The 15071-nt window shown below is 40.8% G+C and overlaps 1 protein-coding gene across 1 annotated transcript in view; it reads right to left on the bottom strand.

Moving 5' to 3' along the window:
- Positions 1-3410: 3410 nt before the first annotated feature.
- Positions 3411-15071, bottom strand: part of SEMA3D (semaphorin 3D) — a 134773-nt gene continuing 123112 nt past the window's right edge. The window contains exon 18 of the mRNA XM_032106293.1: positions 3411-8901. Within this exon, the coding sequence (XP_031962184.1) occupies positions 8488-8901 (414 nt within the window). The 3' untranslated portion in view covers positions 3411-8487. The remainder of the gene's footprint in view (positions 8902-15071) is intronic.

Here is a 15071-nt window from a genome sequence, read left to right on the forward strand (position 1 = left end):
AGCTGTTTAGCAGCGCATGGTAACACAGAAACAAGAGTTCAGGCTCGGAAATGAAGAATGCCGTATCCAATTGCAACTGCAGGTGGAATTTAGGTGAGCAGAATGCTACTGCCGCAGTTGGGATTTGGCATCGGCTTTCAGGCCAGCAGTACCCTGAGACCTTTCCCAGAAAAGGGTCAGGAGCACAGTGGTCTAATGGACACAGCATGGGACTGGGAAACAGGCATCCTTGAGAGCAGCGATGCGGCCGTCCTTGGAAATAACATGCTGACCGTCTGTTAACAAATTAGCCTCCTTAACCTTCCATAAATCCCCTGAAACACAGGGTGCTGTGCTGAAGGCTAGAACAGGAGGTGGACCAGTCAGCCTATTTATTTTCCTGACTAGAGATATTTTTTTCTCAAAAACTACTTTCTCCCTGTAACTGTGGACAGATGCAGCAATGCCTGACTAAAAAATGAACAGAACTTCCTTCTCGCCAGTTATCCTGAAAACACTTTGAGGGCTGGGAGACAATCACACTCTAGAGCCAAAGGTGGTCCTGGGACAGCCCAAGATGGATGGGTGATCAATTTGCCTTGAGGGTAACTTTAAAGCACAATGTCAGTGTAGTCTTTAAGGACAATGGTTGTCGCTAATCACCTAAGCATTAAAAAGCTATTACTGAATTTAAATGAATAAGCATAGAGCTACCTATTGTGTATTGCTCTGCATCAACCACTGTGCAACCCATTGCTTCTCTAAGTTGTCTGTAAAGTCACTCTGCTGGCCTTAAGCACATTCTCAGTGGAGTGGTGAATCTCAGACAGTCCTCACTCAGGAAAGACTTCTAAGACAGTTCAGATAACTGAACCTTAACCCTTGTCATTTCCATAGCATGCTGCAGACTTTGCTTCTCTGAAATCTTGTGTTTTACGTTGTAGTTTTGCATGGGCTTAAAAAAGAGGCAAAACCTCAGATTTTTCTGTTTCTTCTAGTACTAATGAAATATACATTCGTTTCAGTTACCTTTGCATATAAAATCAAAATACGTGATAGTCCAGCAGGTCTGGCAAAAATGTAGATTATTTAAGCTATACTTCTGCTATAATATCAACTCAATGAGCTGCAACATGTACAAATAGATACTTCAGTCTTATTACTCTATAAATAGTTTTATTACAGAGTGAAAATCATCCTAACTCTCAAAATCAACCTGAGAACCACTTATGCCTTACAAATAAAAAAAGAAGCTATATGGCACACAATTCCTGTGCTGGGCAGTCATAAATTTCACTTTAAGAGGAAACGCAATCTTTGTTGGCCAAAAGTGAGATATTAATCATAATCCTTCCATCCAGTCCATTTAATGTGACTTTTCATTTTGGAATTTGTAATTTGGAGATTATATTGTAAACTTGTAAACTCTCTCTTGTAAAATCTCCATTCTTCCCAGCCAATAGACATTCTGAGACAGTCATGGGGAAGATGGGATGCAGATGCATCATCACCAAAACTGAAAAAGAATGTAAATATTTGGAAACAGTATTTTTTCATTTTTTCATTTTATTTTCATAGACTCATATGCTTTTCATCCACTTTTTACAGCCAAGATATGTTCACAGGCAGTCTTAATATGCGATTATTACAATTAATTTCTACAAAAAGCATCCTGGGAGAAAGTTACATGAAATCTCTGAAGGAGGATATGAAAAACCTGTGATGATGATTTCTCTTTGATCTTCTGGGGACTTTTTTAGTTTGTTTGGTTTGGGTTTTTTGGGGTTTTTTTGCAAAGAGAGGTTTGAAAATGCAGATTTTAAAAATATTTTAAGAAAAAAAATTAATCAATTAAAACATACTTTCTATAAATCTAACTGCAGTTTCCACTTGGGCCAGGGAAGTGCACTAAGGTCTCTGAACTCTCAGCATAGTCATTTAAGCCTTAAGATTTCGTGTCTTGCAAATGGACTGTGCCATCTCCGTACCAAAATACCTGCCAAGCCTTCTGTTGCTCTTTTTGCTTTGTCACATATTGCACCACTGGAAAGCATCTGGCTTTGGGCATGGTTCCTTTTAGTAGGAGAAACAGCATGAAAGAAAAAAGAGTGGAACACAAAAAGCAAACCAAACACTCGCATACACACAAAATAAAACAAACAAAAACCAACCAACCAACCAAAAAACCCCAAAAGCCTGAAAAACCCAGACCACCAAAAGAGGCCCTCCCAAAAAAATCAAACTGAAAAAAACACTCCACCACCCCAAAAAATTCCCAAAATCCAGCCAAAGCACTTCTATACCACAGGGAGAAGGAAGAAGAATATGAAATACCACCAAAACTGAGATGTGTCCGGGCTCCTTACAGATATCACATCCATTGCTGTTTGGACAGATTATTTTCTTGGCTTGTAGTACCTGAACCATTGCATTGATATTGGACCAGCAGTCCATATTAAAATTAAATCACCTGGAAATGTTCTTCTTTTTGGTTTTTTTTAAGTCATGTGGGAAATGTTATGCTTTTAAGCACAAAATAGTTTGATTTTAAATTATACACAGCAACCACATCAGCAAAAAGAGAAAGGAGACCTCTCAGCAACAGCCCCAAAAATTTTCTTTGTGAATGAAAACTCCACCTGGTCTCCCATTTACCTCACAGTGTCCGGTTTGCATCTGAAACTGAATGCTAAAGTTCACACTACGGATCTGAAGGCAGACTGTGCAGGGATGTTTATATGTCACAGAACACCTGATTCCAAAGTCCTCCTCCATATAAAAGTGGGGTTATCTGCTAGAGCAGAGTCTGAAAGGCAGGGGACAATGGACTTACTGGGAGAAGAAAAGATCAAGCAGATAAAAAACAAGTCTTGCCACAGCTGTCACACCAGATGTTTCAGACACACATTGGCAAGGCAGAACCTCAAGATAACAATTTGTTTTGTATCCTTACCTGTACAAAAAGGGAAAATAAATCCTGGTGTTTCTAACACATTTTCGGATAACCACTATTTTGATATATGGAAGTCAAATCTTATAAATCTGTTTTGTAGAATTAATAATTAAACTCTTTTCACATGACTTCATTTTTTCTACTGTAATGAACTTACTTTACAAACCTCGAAATCTGGATTACAACTGCAAAGAATGTCACACTTCAGCTAATGACAGCAGCCTAGTTCAGGGTAACATTAGCAACACTATGGTAAAATATTACATGGGAGACCATTTAAAGTTTATAAAATGGAACAGAATATATTAGAGAGACATGTGGGCTTAATTTTCCATTCATGCAGATGTAATTCCTTAGACCTCCACATCTCATCTATAACTGTGTGCAAAAAGAACCAGGGCAATATACTCCACAGAGCAGCACATAGATTTGGGATTTGACTACCAGACTATAGATTATAGTGTACTTAGACTTCAGATCAGTTCCAAAAAGATTTTAATCTCTGCTGTCAGCGGAGGCTGAGATGAACCTTGACTCTTGAAACTGCATTTGCCTTTTGCAAATTAACCTCTGTTACAAAATAAACAGAAGACATTTGTATATGCAGTCCTGTACAGATACACTCGTATGAAAAAATGTCAGCAAACTCGATTTCCATTAGCTGTTATTAAATATTGAGACGTTATTATGGGACACAGGCTCATTACATGATCAGTGAGTAATGATAACAAATAATTATTCATTATCTGAAATGTTAAATGAAGATCAATATCCATAATGGTTTGAATAAGAGGTTCATAGCATTCGAACTGTAGGGATCTTCTGATCTCAAAAGCACATAAACCAGGGGATATCTGTTGCATTTAGCCTAATTACTTCATTATGAATGATATAAGAACTGGGTTCAAAATCTACATATGAGCTGGAAAGTACTCAGGCTCTTAGATACCTCAAGCAATATAAGCTTAACTGCTTAGAGGGAAAAGTATTTGCTTATGGCATGAGCACACATTCACACCTGTTGTTGGAATGGTTTCCAGTAACAGAACAAGTTTGTCAGAGTAAGTGTTAATACTTTATTCCTTTTTCTGCTAATCCCATTTTCTGTTTTATTTTAACTGACTGCAAGATGGCTGCAAAGTTTAGAGCCCTGTTGGGCTTTAAAGCTTATATCAGTTTTCAGCATTTTTTATAACTACAGCTCACATTGTGTTGGTTATTCTAAGAATCTGCTTGAAACCACTTTGGTTCAGTCCAGCACTGACCTGTTGCTGAAGTACGGTCAATAGAAGGTTTTGTTGAAGAAAAAGACAATGTATTAATAACTGTAATCCCTGTTGAATGCATATTCAAATAAATATCTTGTATCATATAGAAACAGATATTAGAATCATAGAACCATAAAATTGGAAGAGGCCTTTTAGACCATTTAGTACAACTGTCAGCCCAGCATTGCCCCTGTAACCCTTGAACCACTAAACCACATCACCCAGCACCAGATCCAGCTGCCTCTTAAACACCTCCAAGGAGGGTGACTCCACCACCTCTCTGGGCAGCCCATTCCATTGCCTGACCACCCAGGCAGAAAAAGATTTTTTTCTAATATCTAATTTGAATCTCCCCTGTCTCAGCTTGAAGCCATTTCCTCTGGTCCTCTCACTGCAGGCACAGCAGAAAAGGCTGGCCCACACCTCACTACACCCTCCTTTCAGAAGTTGTGGAGAATGATGAGGTCCCAACTGAGTCTCCTCAAGACTAAGCACTCCCAGCTCCCTCAGTCATTCCCCAGAAGATGTTTTCTGGTCATTTCACAAGCCCTGCCCTTTTCTGGACACACTCCAGTATCTCCTTGTCCTTTTCAAATTGGAAGGGCTCAGAGGTGGACACAGCACTCGAGGTGTGGCCTCACCAGTGCTGAGCAGAGAGGAAGAATCTCTTCCCTGGTCCTGATGGCCACGCTAGTCCTGATACAGCCCAGGTGCCACTGACCTTCTTGGCCAGCTGGGGATATGCTGGCTCATGATCAGCCACAGAGGACCAGCACCACCAGTTCCTCTTCCACTGGGCCACTTTCCAACTCCTGTCCCAGCCTGTAGCAGTGCAGGGGTTTCTTTGTGGCCAAAATGCAGGACCTAATCTTGGCCTTGTTGAACCTCATGATATTTGGATCAATGCACTAGGGGATCTGTTTAAAAGCTACAGTTAGTAATGTGGAGGCAACTTTTTTCCATTCTGTACCAAAAACTCATTCAACTTAAATTTTTATGGAGCTCTTGAAAAAGGCAGGGCTCAGTTTCACTTTAACTACGGGCCTGTTGTGGCTCATAGTATAGCTTACAGCAGCGCAGGTGATCCCCAAATCATTGAACTGAAATTTAAGCAGACTTCAAGTTGAGCCCCTAAATTATACAAAAGATGAAATCTTTTTGAACAGAGGGGGATACTCCTCTGTTACAGTTTCTGGTTGAGCTCATCTTCTGAACCTCCCTCTGGGACTGCAGGTTGTGGGAAAGACCCACTGCTCCTCCTGTTCCTGTTCTTGTGTTTGCATTGTTGAGTCCTGCCTAACAAAACCCTGTCTTACCTCCAGTAGTGATTTGCAATCTATCCCCCTCATTCCTTGGTCTCCAAGGTCCCCTGGCTTCCTTGCATGTGTATTACCTGCACTGTATGAGACGTGCTACCCCTGCCAGCTACAGCATTCATCTTACCCAGTATACCAAAATAGAGACTTTTATCTATGCAGGATTATTAAATATGTTCCCTGGGGTGGCATGAACCCAATGTAACACACTGGTTTGGAGGATATTGAATTTATTTCCCATGATGGAAGAGGCCTTATATCTCACTTGGGGTTTTATGCTACCACTATACCCCAGACTTATGAGGTCATCTCTTTAAAAAGAATCTCATTGCAAGAACATTTGAAATAAAAGAAATTGAAGTAGTTTTTAAGAGCAGTAACATTTTAATTCAACCATTTAAATCTAATGTTCCCAGTACGGAGACCCTTATCTCAGATATCTGCTAAAGTCCGTTGGGGGGTTCATTTGTAGAATGCAAACTCCAATCACACCTAAACATAAATCAGATGATTTAGCTTTCATGGAGGAGAAAAAGTACAAAAGATGACCCTGGTTTGCTTTTTTATGAAGTAGGCATCATGTGATGAGAGTAGTCTGACATTCAATAATTGAAGTACCATGTCACCACTGATGAGAAGAGTGGATCCTTTACCAGTGCATGTGAATGCAGCCCACCTGCCATTCCATAGCCTTGGTGTGGTTCCACTCATTTCCTTAATGTCCAAGCTAGAGAAATGGGACTTTGTGGACTGATAAAAATCTAGTAAGGAATTACTAGGCAGGTTCTATATGATGACAGCATAATCTTCCAGCCAACAATAGTAAGTATCCCTGCACTTTACATGTAGTAGTTTAATACATCCCCATACCTTCTCTAAGTAGTCTTAATTGGCCTTAAAATCAAGGTATCCAAATTGATGAGCCTCTTGTGAAATGCCTGGTCTACATTCTTTTGCAGCAAAAATTCCAAGAAGTTCTCTGCATGTTCTCAAAGTACTGGTTAGTATCTTCAGCATCAGTCCTTCTGCTGATTAAAGGTCCTGTGCTGAGAAATTCCCTTTTCTCCACAGATGTATTTTATAATATTTAGCACTCAGTGCTTTACACTATCAAAGCATTGTATGCATGCTATCTAATATCTCCTAATTAACTCATATATCTCCTATTAAAAAAGCATCTAAAATTAATGACATATGGTATTGCTGGCTTTTGTACAACACATGCAAACGCAGCTTTCGGGTTTTACAAGAAACGTGGGTAAGCTGAGATTCCTTTCTGAAATCTGACAAACACTTTACCACATCCGACTTTCAACAGAGAGGAAATGAACAAAGATGCAAATTGGACCTGCACAATTTTAGATCTGTGACTGAATGCGCACACAAACACCAGCACGGGCAAGTGCTTCAGAGCCAACAGTTTTGGTCCCTTAATGAGGTGTACATCAATTGCACGGGTTTCCCACAGACTTCGCTCTCAAGATCTGTAGAATGCATGAGAAACAAGCAAAGTCTGTCATTTTGGTATCCATCAAAGCTCTCTTCCATGTGAGGAAGTGGCTAATTTGTCATTTCACACTCAAAAAGGCGTGAAAGGCAAAAGGGAGGGAGGGAGGTTAGATGGAAGAGAGGAGAGGGGGGCTGTGACTCATGAGAGGAGACAGTAGGCCTGATTTTGAGCTTGTGTTTGTTGCTGCATATCAGGAATAAAATCAGATGAATAATATCAATGTAAAATAGACAAGGATGAGGCCAGTATTTGTTTCTGTGGAAAAATTTACATTATTAAACTCAAAATATAAACCAAGGAAAAAGGAATACTTTACAAATGAAATTATGGTATACAGCAAATTTCTAACTTTCAAGTTTTATTTACATGTGGACATCTCTTATTTAATTATAATAAAAGTATTAATTCCAACAATGCAAATTTTCAACTTAAAAATACAGAAGACCTTTGAGAAAAAAATCCCAAAGGATACACACATCTGAGGAATGTCAGCTCTGTGTCAAGAGCACTGGTCTCAGCCACTAAATATTTTCCCTCATCGTCTTTCATTTAGCCTTGTTGTTGTCTTTTAATTTTCTTTTCCTCTGCATAAAACAAACCCAGCAAAGGGCCAGAGAAACAGTCAGCGTCAAACCTTTAGAGACATAGGAGAGGTGCAGGCAGGAATCCCATTATTTGTTAATAGGATTTGTGCACATACCTCCCATGGACCACTTAGGAAATTTACTCCCAAACATCTAGGTGGCAATTTCAATTAGAGTCAACATTTCATTTCAGCACATGGACTGCAAACTGGTGGCTACTCAAACACTAACGAGTTTGAGTAATGCTCGGTAATTCCCCTCTCTTAAACTATGATTATGCTTTCTCTTTTTTATGGGGAGAATGAATGCTGTCCCTAAGCCAAAACTTAATTTGATTTTTTGCTGTGCCTCTCTGTGCTAGCAAACCTCACCCATGTGCCTGTATACAGGCCCAGTGGGTAAATTAGTGGGTATTTTTGCAGATCTGTCACACATTTCTACCATGCTTCTTACTCAGAAAGATGCCAAAGAACTGGAAGTACATCTGCCTTCCCCTGAAACATAGCCACCTCTGGGGTGGAATGTGGCAGCAAATGTTAACACAGGAACACAGACACTAAATCCTAAGTGAAAATTATGCAAGAAGTAAAGAACACAGCTCACGAAGTCTAAGGCTACCCAGAAATTAGCTAACAGTGTAAATCTTTTCTTTTTTAATGAATGCATTTGAAATTACTGCCTGGTGTGTGGCACTCCAATAAGAAACATCTCATTTGGCATTGAATCCCACTGTACAGTCTCACACAGATTAATAGTGATGGTAAGTTTTCTGATTTCAATAAGAAGCAGTACTAATTCATAGGCAAGATGCACAAAACCAGAACACAGTATTTTTTTTTTCACGGAAAATGTCCTTTCTTTAAATAGCATTTACAAACTACGTCGATGGTGGCCTGGCTGGCTCGTGGTGCCTTCGGTTTCGCTTTTTTTTCATCTCCTGCACATGCTTCCATTTGGCACCACCTTTGTTCCGCTGCCGCCGCTTCTCCCGGTGCCACATCTGTTCACAGTACTCATCCAGGCTAAAGCTGGGGCTGCTGACCAGCTGGATGTAGTCCTTGTACCTCAGCCGGGACTCCGTCAGCAAATCCCTCACCCGGCCCTCCTCGTCCTCAGTTTTCTGAGTGCTTTCCATCTGTCCATTCTCGATGACATTTAAATTCAGCTTCACGATGGTGTGGACAAAGGTGTGCTCCTGGGCTTTGCAGAAATAGGCTCCTGCGTCCCTTCTCTGCAAGCTGCGGATCAGCAGCCCATGCTCCGTTTTAATGATCCTTTCATCAGCCTTCAGCTGTGGGGTCGGACAAAAAAAGAACACAGGAGGTGAGTCTCATGGTCAAAATGAGATGTGTGTCAGTGCTATGCTGGTGGAGACAAGGCCTGGCTGGCACACGGCGTGTCCCATCCCTAAGGTGCAGCTGGGACAGATACCAGCAGCTCCTTCGGGGTCTGAGTCCTGTTCCTGACTGCAACATCTGGATCATGGACACTCAGCATGCAGTAGCAAAAGACACATGCTGTACAGCTGACAGGACAGACAGCAACACTCATCACACCACAGTGCAGTGAGGGAAGATGCATTCTCCAAGGAAGGGGAGCTATTTACTGCCACAAATCCCATTCATTTTTTTAACTGCTCTTTTTGAGGTATCTGTAATACACCCAAAATACCAGAGTGCTTGTATATATCTGCAGTGCTGAGGCCCTGTTAAAATGGATATGAAAACTACTATTGATTTTTAAAGAGAAATGCTGTGGTTTTGATCTTCTTCAACCAAGTTTTACAAAAGGAAGTTGATCCTGACTTTGACTCACTGAGATGTGATTAAAAGCAGGCAGAGTAAGGCTGGATGGATAAAACAAAGTATGATTCTTTTATTGCTAAGATCTGTGAAGAATAACTAAGAGAAAAATAAGAACAAAAAAACCCCAAAACCCTGAACAAAACAGCAAGATTGCAAGTGGGAGCTGAAGTCTGCAAGTGTGGAGCTGTAATTTCATTTACAAATAGAAATATTTAAAAAAATATGGGTCTTACATGTTAAAAGAAGGTGTACCTTAAGACTAGTAACACTGTCAGGTAAGTAACTATCTGGTAATCTGAAAATTATTTCCAAAATAACCTAAGTCAAAAAATAGCATCCCCCTTCAAAAGAAAAAGAAAACCAAAAACAAACCAAAAAACAGGATGGGGCACTGGGCACCCAAGTATTTCTGCAGCTGGGAAACACAGAAGGTAAGTGATTTGCCAAAGACCATATAAAGATGAGTAGCAGAGGTGGAAGTAGAAAGCAGAGCCCTAACTCCCGATGTCCAACACCGGCACTTCCTTCAAAAATGACACCAGCGTGTCCCAAGCTGTTCCCTCCCGGGCGTGCTGTGTTCTGCTGCCACGCAGAGGCTGCAGCACAGCTGGCACTTCAGACCTGGATTGCTGCTGGAGGCTGCCTCGGCCCTGCTGGTGGCATCAATACCATGGGGGAAAACTTCAGCTCAAGGCCGGGTAGGGGGTTTGAGAAGGGGGGTCTGTGGGCAGAAAGAACCAACACAGAATCTGGAAAATTTCCCAGAGTGCACATCTGACCCTCCAGCAAACTTCAGAAGATGAAGATCAGGGAGGCATAAAGATGACTAAATTAGATTTATTCACAGTGGGTAAGCTACACACTGTTTCTTTATGTAAAAAATCTGCACACGATTCCCTCTGCTACTTCATGGGAAAAAATTTATACATACATATGATTCTCCATCTGTTATGATTCTAACTCACTAGTACTTTATCATAATAAAGTCTCTTGGAGCAAAGAGATGGATGAGATGACCTTCCAGGACTTTTAGCTTTACTCTTTTCTAAGTTTCTATGACAATGACCCTGAAATCATTAAAAAAGCTTGAGAGACCATATTGAGATCACCAGAAAAAACAATACACATAAATACAATACAACCACAGAGAGACTTTTGTTTCCTACTGTTTCAGCTGTAACAGTCTTCAGTAACATATGGATTAGACAGGTATGTAGGCAAGTCAATATGGATGGATGGATATAGGCCTGTGTACTTCCAATGGTATGAGAGCAGCAGAGACAAGAAATCAGCTGCTACAAAAGCAGGTCAGATTATAGCTCTGGTTGCCTTTTTCTCTGGTCAAGTATTTTTTGGCTCCTGCCCCCAGTTGTTGGTGTTGGAAACTTTAGCTTCATTGTTTGTAAACTGTATATAAGCATGTCTACTCAGTACCCAGAGGGTGAAATGATACAAATTTCAGGAAGTTCCTGGAAAATCGATTGTCCTGACAACAGGTGCTACAAGAGCACAAGCTACTGCTGATTTACCACACTGAGCTTAAATCAGAGAAATTATGGTCAAGCCACGAGCACATGCACAGAAGATAACAGGGAAACAAAGCAGAAAAGGCCACTCTTCTTTCACAGAACCCACACCACAGGGCACTAGTCCTCAGTTGGATCAGCTAGTGACACTTCACTCCAAGTAAAAGTTCCTTTTTTTATAGTAAAAACAGGAGCATAGAATTTATAAAAGAGTCCACAAATAAGGAGCTGTAGGAAGAAAAATGTCTGGGGCAGGTGTTTTCCTTGTGGTGCTGTGCTCCACAGAGAGAAGCTGGAGCAGGGCCCAGGTGGAAGTGTTTGGAGGCCCGGCTGCTGCAACACGACAAGGAAATCCCTTTCTTCTGCCCAGACTTCGTGTCAGCATGAAGGTCCAAGTTTGCGAAATTGAGGGAAAAGCATGGGAAGAAGCAGCTAACTTCCAGACATTTGGGTTTCATAAGGCACTGTGCAAAGACCAAGTTCCCACATTGTCTGAGTGAAAACAGCACTGATGTCTTTGAGCTTGGGGCTTGATGCAATCGCAGCAGTAGCATCTGCCTGCCGGTGGCTCTGCCAGTATTGTAGTCTAGAGCGTCTTGACAGCTGTGCACCTCCCACACTTGGAAGGGCTCCAGCTGGCTGTTCTGGCTGGCTGGGTGCCAGTCCAAAGTGCCCTCACTAGGGCTTCGCCTCTTTTCAGTGAAAGAAAGGCAGAATAATGGCAGATCTAGACTTGAAAAGATCTCTGGACCCCCAAGTCCAGCACCCTGCTACTCATAACTATTTGCCATTTGTGTAATAGCCATAAATGTGTTAACTGATGGAGCTGTCCCCCCCCCCCGCCTTGGGATACTGCAGAGGAAGGTAGAAGTCTAAACTGGTTGTGTCCCTTAATCCCAGCCCATCATGAGTCCTATTTTTAATGAAGCAATGTTCCTACACAATGTCCTGTGTTAACCTTGGACATTGATTTAGGCTGACTGTCACCTCCTCCTCTGTGCCTTCATTGTTCATTTCTTTCTACTCCTCTGGCAGGATAAAATTATGGCTCCGATTTCACACATATTCAGCAACACTTCATTACTGCTTCCCCCCCTCACTTCTCTTTTTGGTATCCTGTTTATGTTGTTTTACCCATAGGTTCAGAACTCCTCCTGTCTTTCTCCTCTACTTTCCTCCCCACAGGGCTCTGGAGTTTCATAAACACCTGGCATTTCATTACTTGGCAGTAGATCTTTAACCTTTCACTTGAATGTTTAATGTGGTCTTTGGTTCCTGACCTATAGATGTAAAATGTATTTTATTAAATTCTGAGGAAAGTAAAAAGACTACTTAGATAAAAGAAATTTTGTTTTGGTCAACTGTGGATTCACTGTTTCAACCCCCCACCATGTCAAAATCAGTAACTCTTCTAAAATATTTCTGAATAGGATTTAACAATTCAGAAGTACACAGGCTTAAATTCGTAAAAAGCTTGTTGACATGTGCTTAAATTTGAGCATACAATAAAACTTAAACATGAGAGACATAGTTTTGTTCCACAGGAAACAACTTATAAACCACAATAAATGAAGCAATTGATTACCAATAGCTTTCTTTTCTTAGTGAAGTGGGAGTGGGTTTTTGACAATATTGCATCAACAAATTGTACTTTAATCCTTCATGATAAGCACATAAGTTTTCCAAAAATTACATTACCTGAATTATGACACATGCCATAGATACTGGCAATATTTGACAAAGGGAAAAGATCCCCATGCAAATCTAACCCTTGATTTTCACAACCAGAATTTAATAATGGAGAAAAAAATAAGTATTGCCAATAATGATGGCAAACCTTTAAACAATCAGTAAGTTGGAAAACAACCAAAGATTTGAAAGTGCTGTGGCACCAGGTTAGGTCAATGCTTTTTGTCCCTTGCTAATGATGTGTTTAGATAGCTCCCTCTTTACAAATAATTCACATGTCAACTCTTTCACAGTTAAAACACTGCACCTGTCTGGGAGAAGAAAGTGGCTTCAAAGCCTGCCTTCCCTCATTAATCAACATGTGAAAAAATGTTAAAGGTAAAGCTGGACTAATCATGGGTTAGCTGCAACCCCTGAACAAACTGAGAGAGGGAGAAAAGAAAATGAGGAACATTTGCTGCGAATTCACATTCATCTTTGTTTTTCTATTGTTCTCTTTTTCATCCTCATCATTTGACTGGAAATAAAGATCACTCTAGGGTTTTTCTGACATTATTGTTACACATGACTTTGTTTCTCTTGTATGGGAAAATAATCATTTAGCTCCAACACAGCTGTAGAGTTAATTTTTTTTTTTAACATCTTTTTTTGTTTACCAACAGCCTCAGGAAAAATGAAGAATGTGTTGCTGGTACAATGTCATTATGGAAACTCATGATTCCTATTCGTTTCAAGGTGAAGTTTACTTCTTATTCTGAGACTAAACTTTAAACTCCTCCATTCCTATCACCCCTCCAATATATCCAAATCAAACCAGAAATGTCATTCAGTTTAGAGTTACTTCTCTTCTTTCCCCATAAAACTGTCAAAAATATTAGTGTTACTTAAGAAACTCAAGGTATTAAAGAAAAAAAAAAGGCAATGAGCAATATAATAAAATAAAAGAGTGAAAGAACTATAAGCAGTCCTTAGGCTGCAGAATTAATCTCTTTTTTTTCTTTTTCCCAACTCTCTTGACCTCTTTCTCATTGACCTAAAGATTCAAACACTGAATTACACAGCCCTGACAGAAGAGGGAAATTCAGTCCTTGCTGTGTGTCCTCTGCCTTACTCAGCCATCACCCAACTCTTAGATTTCAGGGCTGGCACTGAATCTGTGGCCTTTCTTCGTAAGATTCTGCTTGACCAGATGTTTGTAACAAAGAAAGTTGCCATCACGATGCAAAAACCTCCAGATGCAAAAATATATGGATACTTATGTCTTGGATAAATTGAAAAAATGCCTAAAATGTGGAATGAAACAACATCTCTTTGCTCTGATGGGGGAGCTAGGTCACAATGTAGTGCCTTGCAAAATGTCCTGCCCAAAAGTAGATCCAGCTCTTGTATCTACCAAAATATCAGATTAAGTTTGGTCCATCAGGAGAACAGTCTGGGCTGTGGGGCAGGAATATGGAAAGGGTGAGAACTGCTGAAGGAGAAACTGGAATGTCCCCATGCATTTTGGTGTATTTATTTTCACCACCAGGTACAAGCAGAGCAGAAAGAAGAAAGTTAAAAGTGATCTGCACCTATTCTGTCACTTTAGACCACATGGTTTGTTCTGTCCCCTGCAGCTGAGGGGGCAGCTTGGCAGATCTGGAGCCACAGGAGATTCAGGGTGAAGTGCAGTCTAGAGCAGAGGGGCTGACGCTTTTCAGAGCAACAAGGCACCAAAACTAATGCCTTTGTCGGGAGCCACACATTTGCTTTTTGCAGTCCTGACACTTATTACATACATAAAATAAACCAGGACATTTTTGAGAAATAACTAGTATCTGTTTTAAGCCTCAGAGAGCTTCAGCATTTTAAGACACTATGAACAGATGACATCCCCAGAGTCTTCTATGAACTCCAGGCACTGAAGCACTCTCCGTCATCCCAGTGACTAACGCTGCACGCACAGGAACAAACATGATCAATTGCGTGAGCAACACTAACCGCAAAAGCACTAGATATTTGACTCCTGACCTTAAAACAGTCCTAAACTACAGGGAAATGTACTCCCACTGGCAGCAAAATGACCTGGTGACAGCTTCTGTACCACAGGAGATCCTGTCCCTCCCCACAGGTTGCTCTGCCTGGAAGTCACATTCTGAACCATGACCTTAAAGGTGAAATGTCGGGGACATCCTGCTGGGCCAAATGCTTCCCATCTAGTCTGGATTTTGCCCTTTCCCTTCCTTCAGGAAGCTGCAGTGCATGTCTGGGACAGTGCAAAGCCATCTATTTGTTAAGCCAAGTTTAAAGACTTGCTGAGACATTACAGTTCCAGCCCTGGAACTAAAAGTCCGTAACCTAAGTTCCAGGTGCATGGAGTCATTTGCAAAGCATGGTATCGTCATCACAATAAGTTAAACTGCTAAGACATGCACTAAAAGAATGTACAGTGTTATTTGAGA

Source organism: Corvus moneduloides, chromosome 4 (assembly GCF_009650955.1).
Source record: "Corvus moneduloides isolate bCorMon1 chromosome 4, bCorMon1.pri, whole genome shotgun sequence".
NCBI classification, from domain to species: Eukaryota; Metazoa; Chordata; class Aves; order Passeriformes; family Corvidae; genus Corvus; species Corvus moneduloides.